Genomic DNA, 15,482 nt, shown 5'->3' on the forward strand with positions numbered 1-15,482 from the left:
AATTCTTAAATAGATTGTTTTAAATAGCATTGTCCTTCAATTTCTTTTTATTGTGAGTGATGTGTGGAAGTGAGTCCATTACAGACATTTTGCAGAGAAAAGTTTGTTTTTCAAAACCATGCAACATCTATAAAAAGCTTATTTTAAATCAAAACACAACCTCACATTTGAGAAATGAATGGGGGTCACAAAGATTATTTGCAATAATATTAGTGAGCTGTTGCTGCATTATAATGCTGAAGAAACACTTCACTATCCCTGAATATGAGATGTAAACAGATTAATAATGTGGACCAGTGTGCCTGTGCAGTGGGCAGAGAGGGCATGAAAGAGCTGTAACTGGATCATAAATTCAAAGCAGGTTTGAACAGGGCCCCCCAAAATTTATTTGACCCAGGGCCCCCGATATTCTTAAGATGTCCTTCTTTTAGCTCCAAAAAAGAGGCTAATAAGAGTAAAGGTAAAAACCCTGTTGGCTTCCCCGAACTCTGCCCCATCGCAGTCGGTCTTAAATTACATCTAGACCCCTGCTACAAGTGAACTGATACTTTAAATTGGCACATTATATTTTCTAGTTGCCTTTTGCCTTAAAATATTAAAAAAAACGTTTCCACAGTTCCTCTATGCGATTTAGATTTTATTGTGTTGTTTTCACAACGTTAAAATTGTTGACACTGCTTGAACTGAACATATTTGTTAGGGAGACAGAATGTTGGTTGTGCCACAGCTACTAGGGGCTGTGGAAGGATGGTCTAAAACTGTGTTTAATGTGCTGTCAGGAGTACCCCCACCCCAAATTAATAACACAGTTTCTGACAATAGTCTAAGGAAGGACAGAGACAGCAACACGCAATTGTCATTTTTTCTAGTAAAAAAAACACAGTAAACATACAAATAAAGAATTTATTAAAACCGCTTGAATAAATGTCTGAAAATGAATAACATTAGTGTACTCAAATACAATGCATAACTGAATGAGTTAAGAACATCTCACTATATATGTGTGCTAAAATAGATTTCCGAGCCACAGTATAATTTAATAGATATTGGCATTGTAAGCAGCTCCTGGTCATAATAAAAAATTACATCGAAAATGCAGTGAAAGATTGAATCTGAATACTGAAACATGTTAACAACTTTATTTCCAATTTGTTTATTTAAAAAAGGCACAATAGAAACACGGCACAACTGGATTAGTCCTGCTGCAGATGGGGAAAAGGAGGTAAGAGAGAGATTTGGGAATAGGACAAGGGGCCGAAAAAAATAATAAAGGGGAGGGTAAGGATTGCTCCAGTGGAAACCACCACTGAAGAAACTATTTAAAGAATAATGAGAAAGTTACTGGAAACAGGAGTGTAGGAGTTGATAAAATGGAAAGGAAGGGGGGAAAAAAGCGATGAACAAATAGAGTGATGTAAAAATATATATATGTTTATTACAATATGTTTTTTGTTGATGTAATGACCTAACTTCTTTTAAGCAATAACATGCCTTTGGTTTGATCTATTGGTGAATATATAAATATAAAGTTGGTATTCTTCAACCAGAAATATTAAAATCAATGAGCACAGTGTTTTATAGTTGGTCCGGTATTTAAACCTTCATGGCAATGCACAGAAGATAAAAGACCTGGAAACACTTTCTTCTGATAAATGATACCATGTTTAGTAATTAGTCATCATTAAGCACATGCAAGCATACATTTGAAATCCTAGGCATCTGCCAATCACTTATTTGTTCTTGGCTGCTAGTGGTTTACGGCTGATCTTCTTTGATTTGTCATTGTTCTTCTTTGGTGGATCCGGGTTCGCTTGCATGTGTCTGCCGTATAGACTGTAAAAAACACAAAAAACGGAAAAAATGGTCAGGCTTCTGTACAGTTGAGTTTGAGTTTCATCAGAATTGGAATGGGTGCACCTGAATAAATGTGGCACAACATTATTAAGAGGGATATTGATATTTCAACTGTTTTACAATGTCTTAAACTGGTTGAAGTTGCCTACATCACTACAAAGGACTCAAAGGCTCTGTGATTGTCTGTGGGATGGTTGGCAGTGACAGAAATTGGGTTGAACTGAAGAGACAGAGTGCACATTTACAGAAAAGTGAGCATTGTGCCGCACTAGAAAGCCCCAGAGCCCGGTAATGTGACAGAGAGCGATGGTGTCAGAGTCGTCTGTGGCGGTGCCAGGGTGATTGATGGTCCAGGGGCAGCCACAACGCCGGCCACATTAATAAGTGCTACTGATTAAATGTCGACACCAGTTCCTACAATTAAGGCCGGCAGCATCCACTGCTAAACTGAACAGACTAGAGAGTGGAGAGGATTTAAATGAACATCGGGTGGTGACTGATTGATAATTCAGGACTAATCTTGATTGAAATAAATTAAACGTTTCACCCGTGGCAGAGCTAGCTCCAGCGTCCGTGAGTGATCACTGCTTTCGCTCAGGCTCGCGCCAGGGCCAGCAAAACACAGCCAGGCTTACTTTAGTTTGGTTGGTCTAATAATCATCGCACTGACTGATACTGACCTTAGCTTGGAAGATTCTGCCCATAGATCCTCCTTTTCATAAGGGTGCACAGTGATACTTTTGCTAGCCTGCTCTGACACTCCTTTATAGTACTGGATTCAAACAGATTCCATGAAGTACTCTATTTACATTACAGGAAGTGCTTCCTCTACCTCATAAGCACCGCACCCTATGAACAAGGAAAAAGATGGTAGCCTTTCGGACTGTTGCATGGCCCCTTCAATATGCGTGTGCAAAGAACCAGACATGTTCACAGACGTCGCATGCGGAGGATTTACTCCTGCACCCTTTACTGCTGAGAGCAGGAGTTGTGTATCACATCACCAAGCTGAGCAGCAGCAGCTGACACTCCTTTTATACAAAGAGAAAGAGTCTCCTGCAAGTGAGGTCCTGGCTGAAGGGGTAATTACTGCTTATGAAGCCCAACACAGGCACTATCGCCTGCTGCGATCATAATATAGCCTTATAGCCTGCCGTAGCGGGCTATACCGGCTATTAAACACCCGCTGCATCGTTAAAGGCCCGAGCCGAAGGCGAGGGACTTTAACAAGGCAGCGCGACTTTAACCCCTTGCATGCCCGCCCCTTTCCCCGCCCAGTGCCGCGCTTTGTATTAGCGGGCGGAGTTCATGACGAGCTGGACTCGTCATGGGCACAGCGCCACCGCAGCCCATGACGAGTCCAGCTCGTCATGGGCACTGAAGGGGTTAATAGCCGGTATAGCCCAGCTACGAAGGGCTATAAGGCTATTAGAACATTCTGCCACTAGAGGGCAGAATATTCTAACAAATAAAAGAAAAGCTTCAGAGAGCGCGAGGTGATTGAAATCCCCTCAGGCTCCCTGAAGCCTTTGTTCACAGCCAGAGCTGTGAACAAAGACGCATTGGAATTTTGGAGCCATTATAAGCCCGGAGCACTCAATTGTTTTCAATGGAGCATCCAACATTCCAATGTTCTAATAATCTATTATGATCGCAGCGAATGGAATGTTGGAAGATCCATTGAAAAAAATGGAGTGCTCCGGGCTTATAATGGCTGGTATAAGCCTGGAGCTCCAACCTTCCAATGCTTCTTTGTGGCTGTGAACAAAGGCTTCAGGGAACCTGAGGGGATTTCAATCCCCTCGTTGCCCCGAAAGCCTTTGTTTAATTTGTTATTACATGCTGCCCTCTAGTGGCAGTATGTTCTAATAGCCTTATAGCCCTTCGTAGCAGGGCTATACCGGCCTTCGGCTCGGGCCTTTAATAGCCGGTATAGCCCGCTACAGCGGACTACAAGGCTATAATAAATGAAAAATGAATAACATTAGTGTACTCAAATAGAATGCATAACTGAATGAGTCAAGAACATCTCACTATATAAGTGTGTTAAAATACATTTTCCGAGTTACAGTACAATTTAATAGATATCGCCATTTTAAGCAGCTCCTGGTCATAATAACAAACTACATTGAAGACGCAGTGAACATTTTTATCTGAATTACTGAAAGATGTTAACTTTTTTCCAATTTGTTCATTTAAAAAAGGCACAACAGAAATACAGCACATCTGGATTAGTCCTGCTGCAGAAGGGGAAAGGAGGTAAGAGAGATACGGGAATAGGGCAAGTGCCGAAAGAAATCAATAAGGGGGGGGGGGGAATTGCTCCAGTGGAAACCACCACTAAAGAAAATCTTTTTAAAAAACGGGGGGAAGTTACGGGAAACAGGAGTGTAGGAGTTTTTAAAATGGAAAGGAAGGAGAAAAAAAATCAATCAACAATTAGAGCGTTGCATTATATATATATATAAATATATATGTTTTTTACAATATGTTTTTGTTGATGTAATGACCTAGCTTCGAGTTTAGTGCATAATGGCGCTAGTATGTCATGAAGAGCTTGGTTTGGCTCACATTGCATTTACTGACTGATAGAGGTCGTTATCACTTACACAATTTGGTATGGCCATTGTTGCGTATTCGTCCCTATGCTGCCGAGATAATGGATGCTATTGGTGTAGGATCCATATTGGGCAGAATGTTTGATGACAATTAGTGCCTTCATTGCCCAACGATGTAACTATTGCTCACACTTCCTATTGTGGCTATTATCGCTTGTTCCACCAAATGACGTTAGAGTTGCATGTACTGTTTAGTAAAGTGACTGCTGCCTATGGTAAGAAAATAATGCTTTTTATACTGCTTGGTTTGTGATTTACCAGAATATTCTGTTCCATCTGGAGTAACGGGGCTGCTAATTTTGAATTGATGGGGATCTGGCTAGGAGCCTCTAAGCCATTTCAAATCCAATACAGTAATCACCGGTTCATACCAGGATGGGTTCAATTCCTGAACAAATAAACAAAATGCAACCAAATGCAAAGACAGCAAAAAAGAACTACAATAAATCTCCGTCAATAGGGAGTTCTGGGTGGGTGCTCCCAGTCCATACATTGTTCCACCCATGGCTCTGTTCCATCGGTTTTATGCAGCTCGGGCCCATTACAGGCAGTGATCAACCATATGCAAAATGTTGCCATCACAGCTTGGAATGGACAGTCCATCCTCAACAGCCAGGGCCCGTTCCCACTGAAAGGGAACACAGGCAAGGCAAGGCATGCTTTAGTTTTTATGATTTCAGCTGTAGCTTGATGCCCTATTGTATAGTGAAGTGAACTTAGGACAAACGTATAGGTATGCCTCACCCACATGCGGAAAAAGAAGTGATGAATGGAAAGGACTGAATCATTCTGAACCACAAAAGGCAACAGTATTAAAAGACTAACCTTATGCAGCAAAAGCGCCAAAGATGTTCTCTGAGTAAATTCCAACCAAATACGTGTGGATATTTCCGCCATCCCCAGAAATTAATATTAAATGTGGAAAAAACGAGGTCACCAATGGACTCCCAAAAACTAAGATGTCAAAGTGAAAAGCAGAATGACCATGATCGGTTGAACTGCAGCACATTGCAAAATAAATGATAAAATAATATTGCAAGGTGTACAGCCTGGTGCTGTAGATATGAAATGTCCATATCAGCCTGCGGGGAAATTATCTAAAATATGTGCTGGGCTACACTCTGAAGCAGGCAGACAAAAGCTTGGGTGCATCTGTACGCCCTTTGTTTGCAAGACGCCTGTAACAAGGCGGGATCAGGTGCTTGTTAGAGGACAATTAACTGTCCCTATTGTAGTTTCCACTTCTAGAACATTCCATCCTTACAGTGCAGTCTGGAAAGTAATGTCAATCTTCAGTCAATCAGCCGGAAGCCGCATTTCTTACATGAGCACAGCAAATGCTTCCAATCCCAGTCTCTGTGGTTTCTGCTATTGACGCAGGCCTTACTGCAGCAGACCCGGAGGGCCTGGTACACAAACGTAAACTTACACTTGTGTGTAAATTTACTACTTTAAGGTATTCACAAACTACGTGTGTAGTTTTCAGAGTCTAGTCTCCAGGTGCAGAGAAATTAACAGACATAACTATAGGGAGTGCGGAGTGGAAAATCTCCACAGGTAGCTTGAGAATTCCTTAAAGTAGTACATTTACACAAAAGGGTGAGTTTATTTTTGTGAATCGGGCCCCACACGTAACACACTGGTCAGTGCAACCCTTAAGGAATTGGTCGTGCACATAGGCCATAATTACCAACACCATGATGGTCCTTCTGTTATAGTGCTTCTTTGAGACTGAGACTTTCCATTCATACAAATTAACAAAAAACACAATAGCGCAACCTGTTAAAACAGTCAAACGTGAACTCTGTTGTATGCAAACATAGGTTCGTCAATGAACAAGGGTTTTGAAAACTCATGCAGGCATACCCAATGAAAAACCTATGAAAAATAAGAGCTAGAGTAGGGCAAGCAGTTGCAATTGAAACACTGTGTTCAGAGCTTGAAACAAAAGGTAAGATATTAAAAAGGATCACAGGAGAAAGCAAATCCATAGTTGAGATGGAGGTGGAGTAATTGTTGAATCCAGCTTTATTGGTTGTATTGCAAATCAGTAACTGGGTAATGGATGGTGCACGTATAGGGCACCAGAGACTGGTCTGATTCATAAACAAGGCAGCAAATATACACTCCTAGGTTACACCCACGTGGGAGTGTAGATTGACTACTTTGGGAAGTTCACAACCATTCTATGGAATACGCATGGAACGCTGTGGCGAGTTCTCCATAGCAAAGAGCTCCGTACAGGGGAAACAGGATACCCAATTTTTTCTGCACAAGAATAGATCCCTAGCAAATCAGGGGCAAATTCTGTTACCCTTCCCAACATGGAAAGTGATTTATGAGAGCCCTTGGCTGGAGTAAAAAATATGACCCTTTCCATGGCGGAAAGGGAATAGACAGGAGTTTGTGAATGCCCAAAAATGTACGTTTGTGGGTGTTCACAAACATTGCAGCCCAATTAAGCCTTGGAACCCCTACTTTCCAACCCCTTCCGTGGGATTTACTCCAAACTCGTGCCGAGATCTCCACACACAAACGTCTTACATCTGCCAAGAACCACTTTGTACATTCCTGATCTGTGTAAAACGTACATTTGTCATTAAACATTGTTATGACAGAATGCCCCTTTGTAAGCAGCACCCAAAGTCCCCAATTAGCCTATCCTTACTGGATTCAAACTCATTCTTCCATCCAACAGGGGGACAATGCACTTTTACACGGGATGTTCGGCTTTTTTTCCTGCTATTTGCATTTGTAGGCATCCCTGACTGCTTCAGAAGTGAGACTGTTGGTATTCTCTGATACCCAGGGCACTGGCTCTGCAGCCTCCCGCGCCCGCTTCACTCCGGTAGATGTGGATGAGCAGTCGTGGCTTAGCTAAAGGAAGGTCTTGTAGGGTTGAGTACAGTACACTACAATTACCACTGTGGCAATTAAGTTGCGAGTGAAAACCCAGTTGTGAGTTTATGAAAAGACACTATTTTAATATTTCAGTATATAAATGCACGTGTAGTAAAACTGGAAAGTAACTAGTAAAAGCACAATTCACACAAGTAAGGAAGTAGAAAAGAATCTTAAAAACTGAGTTACAGTATACAAAACAGCATAAAATACACCAACACAAATAGATCACAGACAGCAAAAAAAAACTGAAAACAAGAACACAAAGTTGACTTAGTGGGTGGTTGTAACTGTTCAAGCAAAACAATAACCGAGAGGTCCTAATATGGGGTAAATTGGTGGAGAAATAGTTTGTTTATTTTGTTCCCCTTTACTTTCCAACTTAGTCATGATGACGAGCAAATTCACACCAGACCCTAATGTTATTTGCAGTAGGGTGTTTGAGCTCCCTCTATTCCCTAATGCATTTAAATGAATGTGCGGGTGTGACCAACAAGTGCTTGCATCGCAGGAGCAATGATCTGAAAAGAAGAAGAGATTCGAAGAGAGTAGTGAAAGTAGAGGTTAAAAAGGACTTCAATAAAAATGGGAACTGAAAAGAAAGTCAGTGTATTCAGTCTCAGGTTACCTGCTGTGTGCCTCAGAAAAGGATAGTATGTTTCTAAGCACGACTGAACTATATAAAAAAAAAATAACACCAGAGTAGGTTTTGATGGTCAGTGACTGTTTTTAGGTCTCGGCTCGAAGGCTGCGCTTGCGCAGTCTCGCTCCGAGATTTAATGTTAGGAGTGGGGCTTTAACCCGCCCCTTTTTTTACCTCTTCTCCATTGGCTGGCCTCTGATATACTGGTCAGCCATTGGAGAAGAGCATTGTCTCTCCAAACAAGCCCCGTCTTTTTCGGATTCGGGGGCGAGTTTTTTACTTTCTTTCTCTCCTCTGGAATGTAAACATTCCAGCCAATGGCAAGAGGAGAGAAATAAAAACACGCCCCCGAATCTGAAAATGCCGCTGCCTTTCTCCTAGGCATTTCTGCTTGACCTCGGAGAAAGGCGGCGGTGTTCCGATGTTTCCTCTACTTCTCTACTGCTGTGGAACAGGCCTTGTTATTACTGGTGTAGCGTTACCTTCACTGGATCGACCCCACCGATGTGCTGCTGGGGCTGCATGTATTGCGGAGGTGAGCTGTGAGCTAGGAGGTCACGGGAGCGCCGCCCGCCGGGGCACCTTGTGGATGCGGTTTTCTCGCCTGGGAAGATTTTCAGACATTTTTGATATCGGAGTCGTGAGAGCGAAACTACAAACGTTCGCGAGCAAATCGGACATAGCCTACATGATGTTTCTTTTCAAATATTTTATTGAGCGATTCTTATTAACTTTTTGAGGGGGCTTGGCTCATTTTGAGGACGTTGCCCCTTGGAGCCCGTTCTTTTTGGGTGGATTTGTTCGGCTTGATTTCTACCAGTGCCCGCGGTTTTGCAGCTGTCATGAAGCCCTGGCGGGCACCGCCGACCCTGCAGAGTCCGGCCCTGGTGGTCTCCGGACGCCTCCAGGCCCCCTGGCCGTAGACACCTCCGGCAGGGCTGTGGATCCAGCGCCGGTCCCCAGCGGAGCCGCCATGGGACCCTGGATAGCGGTGTGCAGCATGCTCCTGGCCAGCATCGCCCACCTCTCGCAGTCCAAGGTGAGCGCCGCTTGCGTCTGTCTTCCCGCGCCTGCCTCTGTCTGTCACTGCTCTGTTGCACCTGCGCCCCTTGCACGTAAGTGTGGTGCGATCTGTACCCTGTGCATCTTTGTGGGCGTTTCAGAATTGGGAATCAGACTCTCGCCAGCCGGTCAAGGGTTTTGACGAACCAGGTAAAAAAAAATGACGAAATCAATGAATACCGTGTGCCTACCCATGATCCACTGGTAACAGCGGGCATCCCCCTGGAAAAGGAACGCGTGTAGAAAGCAAAATAAAGCAGTGGAAATGTAAGCAGCAAGGGCTGGGAAACTAGTGTTAATTTGCAAAAATAAATAAGTTCAGGGGCCCAGAGTTTTGTCTCTGGAGTCAGTTATCGAACATCAAGGCTGCCCAGTATGATTCCACCTCTCCTCTCTTCTACCACCCTACACCCTTGCATGTTCTTTTCCATTCCTGCCTTCGTCTTTGTCGCAGTTTTCCTATTTGGTTCTTTCTTTCTCTCCTGTGTTTCTCTCTGAAGAATAAGTCTAGGCCCACATAAAATGGGTGCTGGTGCCCAGACTTGCAAACACCCGCATAAATTAAGCACATTGAGGAACGGATAGATTTACAGAACAGAGAAACTCTGTGAATCAGAGCAATGAAGGACAAGAACCTGAGACAGACGAACGGGCTCTGAGGACCAGCAAAATGTGAGAGAACGGGACCTGAGAGAAAAGAGACTCAGGGGAAATTAATTAGACCCCGACATCCCTCCCAGGGCCGGCCTTTGGTTTGACCGAGCTGGACCCATGACCGTGGCACCTATCGTCAGAGTGGCGCTCAGAGCTGTGTGCCTTAAGGTCATGCAAACAGCAGCAGGGACACTTGGCAGGCGCGCAACACCCATTGGGCTCACCGGGCTTCAGCCCCCCCAGTCATGTGTGTCAGCCCGGCTGAGACAGTGTCGCGGGCTGGCGTCCATCTAATTGCAACCGGACCCGAGTACTTCACAGGTCTTTAAAAGAACATTTACTCGTTAATGAGGATTTTGTTGTGTTTTCACCCCTTTTTACAGCCACTCTACCTATGGCTGGAAGACTTAGCCCCCCCCGAAATCTTTTTCAGCCCCCCCCTCCCCGAAATTTGGCTCTAGTTGCCCGCCTGACACTTGGCGTGGCTCCAATGATTCCGTTTATACTGCTTTTAATATGTTTTACATGCCGCAGCTCTCTTTTCAACACCACATAAAACCCCTTCTCTCTCGTCCAGTCTCCTTCGCACTCTTTTCATCCACGCACCAGCGTCTCCCTCCTCCTAAAAGCAAGTTGCCACCAGTGCGACAGTTTAGCTGCGGGTGATTCTGGTGAGTTGGGCAGGAGGGGAGATGTTTGTTTTCAGAGGCCAGTTACTGCTCACCCAGGGACTAACCATGAAAACAAAAGGGGCTACCAGCATCCTCGTTTTATTCACCAGCATAAAAAAAGGCAAATGTATTTTTGCCTTGGGGGCTATCTGTGGCGTTGCGTCCTCTGCGGGTCTTAACGGGGATTACTAGCCAGCCCCAGTGACCGGGAAATCACATGATTCTAGTAAACATTCCCCTGAAAAGCGCCCATCGCCTTTTAATAATTCGTTAAAACCTAAACCGCTGCGAGCCTCTCGGAAATGATTTCCTCTTGGAGTCCCAGGGACCACCCGCATGGCGGTGGCATTAACTCGCAGCCACGGATTCCCTAGTCCTCCCACCCCCCCTTCCACTCACGCATACAAGGTTAAACGCACACGCATACAGTGGCACAGACACAGAGTGGGTCACACAACAGCACGGTCAGTAACACACACATACAGGCACAGGGAGTGAGATTGACACCATGCAGGCACACACAGTGCAACACACTCCTTCGCAAACAGCGTGACTCACAAGAGCAGTGGTGCATACCCTCACACTGGTACATGCATAAAGTAGCACACAGTCTACGATGCAGTGGCACACAGACTATGAAGCGCACACACTTGGACAGACACATAGGCTTGCGCACGCCTGATTTCAGATTTGGGCGTAGCAGTCTCTGAGTTCTGTAGTCTGAGAGGCATTTGACACACACAACCACCCGCCTTTAGCTCATACACACAGAAGGCGCCAGCGCGGGGCTCCCTCTATATCTGCCTTGATGCAATCGCATTTGAGAGTGATTAAGCTATTGACATTGTAAATAACAATGCCATTTCTTTATATGTTAAAAAACAAACAAAAATGTCATGAGCAATGCCAATAGCTCTAACTTTAACAATGCCGAGACCATTGCATTGTAAATGCTTGTTTGGGTTTTGTGTGCAGCCATCGTGGCCCAACTTCCTCCTCCCTCTTTTCCTCACTTTACTGCACTGTGAGGGACAGTATAATGGTTCTCAAATATTCATTCCTTTTAACAAAACATATGAAGTTCTTTTGCCATGTCATTTACCAGTCACATCACAAAATGATTTCACTCATCTCTTTTCTATTTAACACACTTCGGCCCCAGGACATCGGCGCAACTAAATTTACAATATCCAGGTTTAAAAACAAGCACCGACACAGAACAGTCATCATTAGGTGCATACTTTCCTAGGACATCTCTAAGCTCTCGCCTAGTGGTGAGAGTGTTTATATTGACCATATTCCTTTCATGTTCAGCCATGGCACGCGCCTTGCTATCTGTGATTGTAGGTATCCCAGTATTTCTCTCTGGTTTGGGATGAGGTGATAATAAATATTGGCTCACTTGACAGGACCTTCTGTTTAAACTCTCTGGTAGGGAAGGGGTGCCCTGCTTTCTTTGTACTGATTTTTAATAACTCATGAGTCTAGTCCACTTTATGAATCTCTCCCCCAGTCCCATAGGTCTCATCACTTCATACAGGTAGCCCCATTCCAGGCTGTCAAATGCTTTTTCTATGTCCACTACGAATATCGCAGCTGTTGCGTGGCCTTCTTTATTCGTTTCTAAGATATCAAGTAGCCGTCTAATATTCCCAGCCATAGTTTGAGTTGGAATGAACCCAGCTTGGTCCTCGTGCACTAGTGTTCTCATGTAGGTTAGCAGACGGGTGGCAAGGATCCGACTAAGGATTTTATAATCAATAATTAGCATTGACAGTGGACGATAGGCCATTTTATCATGAGATTCCTTATTGGGCTTCAGAATCTGTACTATAACAGCCTCTCTAGTAGTTGCTGGATGCAGGCCCATGTCATTGGTCGTCTTATAGAGCTTCACCAGTTGGGGAATAAATTCAGCAGAGCATGTGGAATAAAACTCCACAGGGAGCCCATCAGTGCCCGGGGTCTTATTGTGTGCCATGTGCTTAATAGCTGCAGCTATTTAACCAAGTTTAATGTGCTAGCATATAAAGAAGAATAGTAGCCTATGAATAGCGCATTGATCCCTACTTGGGTTTAGATCCTATCTCCTGCCGCGTTCGCGATTTCGAAGATTGGTGAGCATCTCTTCACAGGGTTAACCAGCCATGCCATGAAAGAGCCCAATTTGTCCCTCTCGGCGTGTGTTCGGTCCATAAAGTTCTTATAGTCAAAGCACTCTACACCTGTGTTGCTACCTCTTCTTTGGCCTCTAGGAGATCCTGCTGGAACTCAGGGTGGTTTGGTCATCTTAACTCTATTTCTTGCAAATGTTTCTCGGCCTTTTCTACATCCGTCAGTAGTGTTTGCCGAATTCCTTTGGATTTGGCAATGCAATAACCCCGTTCTACCGCCTTAAAGGCATCCCACTCTATCTGGGGAGTGGACGCAGTCTCTGCATTATAAGTAAAGTATTGATCAATTTTTGTTCTAATTGTTTCGTGGAAGACCTGGTCCTCTAGTGCCTCAGGTTTGAGTCTCCAGGTTGTTATGGAGGGTCTAAGTTGCGCCCATTTTAGTTGCAGAAGCACTGGGTTGTGATCTGAGATAGTTCAGGACAGGTATTCAATGGTTTCTATCTGGTTATGCACATCAGGAGAAGAGAGGAACAGGTCTTGTCTGGTATGTACCTCATGAATATTTGAAAAGAAGGAGTAGTCCCTGCTCTGTGGGTGCAGGGGTCTCCATGAGTCCAGCAGACTCCATTGCTTTTGCCACTCAGCACATATTCTGGCTGTGCGGTTTGTCTGAGAGTCCCGTAGGGGAGGGTGTGAGCAATCCAGCAGAGCATCTGCAATACAATTAAAGCCCCCCCCAGTAATATAGTTTCCGTCAGTAGTGGGGCCAGTCGTTGCACTAATGTTGCAAAGAACGTGCCATGATCCACATTTGGAGCATACACGTTCACCAGTACTAGTTCTCTACCCTCTAGGCGGCCTCGTATCGCCACATTTCTACCCTCGGTGTCTTTGATAGTATCAGTCATTTGGAAGGAGACCCCCGGTCGAATCCATATCTGCACTCCACTTGCGTATGCTGAGTAGGTGGTAAAATATGATTGGCACCTCCATTGTTTCCTTAGTGCCTGCTCTTCTTTGTCAGTGAGATGTGTTTCTTGTAATAAGGCAATGTGCATCCCCCTTCTGTGTAAGTAGGAGAAGACTTTGTATCGTTTTGTCATTGTGTGCATCCCGACATTCCATGTTAGGCATTTATATGTCGGGGTGTTAGCCATGTGTCTGTTTAGTGTTGGGGCAAGGACCTCCCTCTTCTTGACCTGCTAGCCCCCTCGTAAAGTTCTCAAGCAGCGTCCATGTGTATGGCAGTGTGTCTTGCTAACTCCCATCCTATAAAATAAAAAATTGAACCCCCAACTCCCCCTCCCCAGGACCAGCAGCAACATGCTGCCTGCTCAAACCTGAGCAACGCTCAAAAGAGTTCATAGAAGAGCTTCCTTTAGTGCTCAGTGCTGTTGATGGGTGCCCATTTGGTTCCTCAGCGGCCAGGACCCATTTGGATTAAAGCAGTAGCAAAGGGGGACTTCTTTCAGGATAAATGTTCAGTGTGCTGTCATAAGTCCTCATTTCACTAGGGGTATGAGCCAAGTTCATCTCTGTTCTCTCAGGTGGACTGGGAGGGCTATATTATATCATCCGCTGTGCGCGGAGTGACCGTGGGCATCTCCATGCCTGAGTTTTCAGAGGTGTTAGATTCCAGATCCGATACTGAGTCCGGGGGGGTGACCCCTCGCTCTGGCCCCCCCCCCAATTTGTCCGACTTTCCACTTATAGTACCAATACATCCTTAATAAGTCTTCCTGCCTTATATTTAAAAACGAGCAGGTACGAGTTCCTAATATTGCTTGTACTATCTATTTACTATTATGAGACTAAGGTCTTAAAGGGTTTCGCCTGCCTTAGAGGCAAATGCCTTATGGAACCAGGTAGATAAACTGATCTCTTGATTGATATATAAATTAAAAGTAATTTAAGGATTAATGAATTTCTGTACTTTTGAAAGACTATGTATGCTTATGACACAAAGGGACTTCAGCTCATTTCCTCTTGAGAGTGAAGTCATCTTAGCTTAAAATACTATTTTCCAATTAACTAGAAATGTCACTGGCTGTCATTCAACAAACGGAGATTCTCGTGACATTGTTAACCAAGCATTTATATCCTCCAATGTGTGGGGTTTATTGAAAGGGCTAAACTGATGGAGCAACAGAAGACATAAGAAGGGCCTGTTAGAGTAACTGGATAAAGAAAATCTAGGCAGGATTACATTTGTAGGTCTGAATCACAGAAACAGATACCACTGCACACCTTGAATCAGATTTGCTACAACCACTGAAACAACTTGGTACCTTTGCCATAGCAAGAACCAAGGCTGAATGGAAGTTCCAAAACTAGGGGCGAGAGCGGCTGTCTCCAACTAGAACAATATATATTGTCAGAAGGAAGAATAGGTGGGTGTAACAGTGAAAGTTTCAGCTGGATACATAATTCTCTTCTAAGGTATGAAAGTCTTCCTTGTTTATAGAACTCTGACATTTCTGAAATACTACCTGTAACAAGCTGCTGCAATGCTAGCCACACTGTAGGTCATCTGAGGGAGCAGTGTAGGAAGAACAAATGATGCTAGTGGAAAGCATATTTTTCGAGTAACCAATCACAATATTGATGCTGGATCTCGCATGCATTCCGCCCTCTCGTCCATGTTCACATGCATTGCTACTACTGTGAACCTGGATTTGTGCCTCGACATCTGAGACACTGCTCCACTTAATGATAATGTTGTTAATACAGTGGTGATGAGGAGGACACATTGAACAATGGTTGTGATAAGCCCCAGATGTCGACAAGCTTCATTAGTTTAAATTTCTTCACCACAATTGCAACTAAAGCATCCCTTCCCAGTACAACCGAGACCACCTTGGCAGCTCTGCTCCAATGAAGTTGAAAGACAAAAAGGGATGGAGTACACATGCCATTATAGGTGCTAAACAGTGGTCAAAACTCTCTACTTGGTCAGTACAGT

The 15,482-nt window shown here is 44.2% G+C and overlaps 1 protein-coding gene across 1 annotated transcript in view; it reads right to left on the reverse strand.

Moving 5' to 3' along the window:
• Positions 1 to 889: 889 nt before the first annotated feature.
• RSU1 (Ras suppressor protein 1) overlaps positions 890 to 15,482 on the reverse strand; it is a 463,261-nt gene continuing 448,668 nt past the window's right edge. Inside the window, exon 9 of the mRNA XM_085631500.1 lies at positions 890 to 1,833. Coding sequence (XP_085487626.1) covers positions 1,731 to 1,833 — 103 coding nt within the window. The 3' untranslated portion in view covers positions 890 to 1,730. The remainder of the gene's footprint in view (positions 1,834 to 15,482) is intronic.

The sequence above is a fragment of the Triturus cristatus genome, chromosome 10 (genome assembly GCF_964204655.1).
Source record: "Triturus cristatus chromosome 10, aTriCri1.1, whole genome shotgun sequence".
Lineage (NCBI taxonomy): Eukaryota > Metazoa > Chordata > Amphibia > Caudata > Salamandridae > Triturus > Triturus cristatus.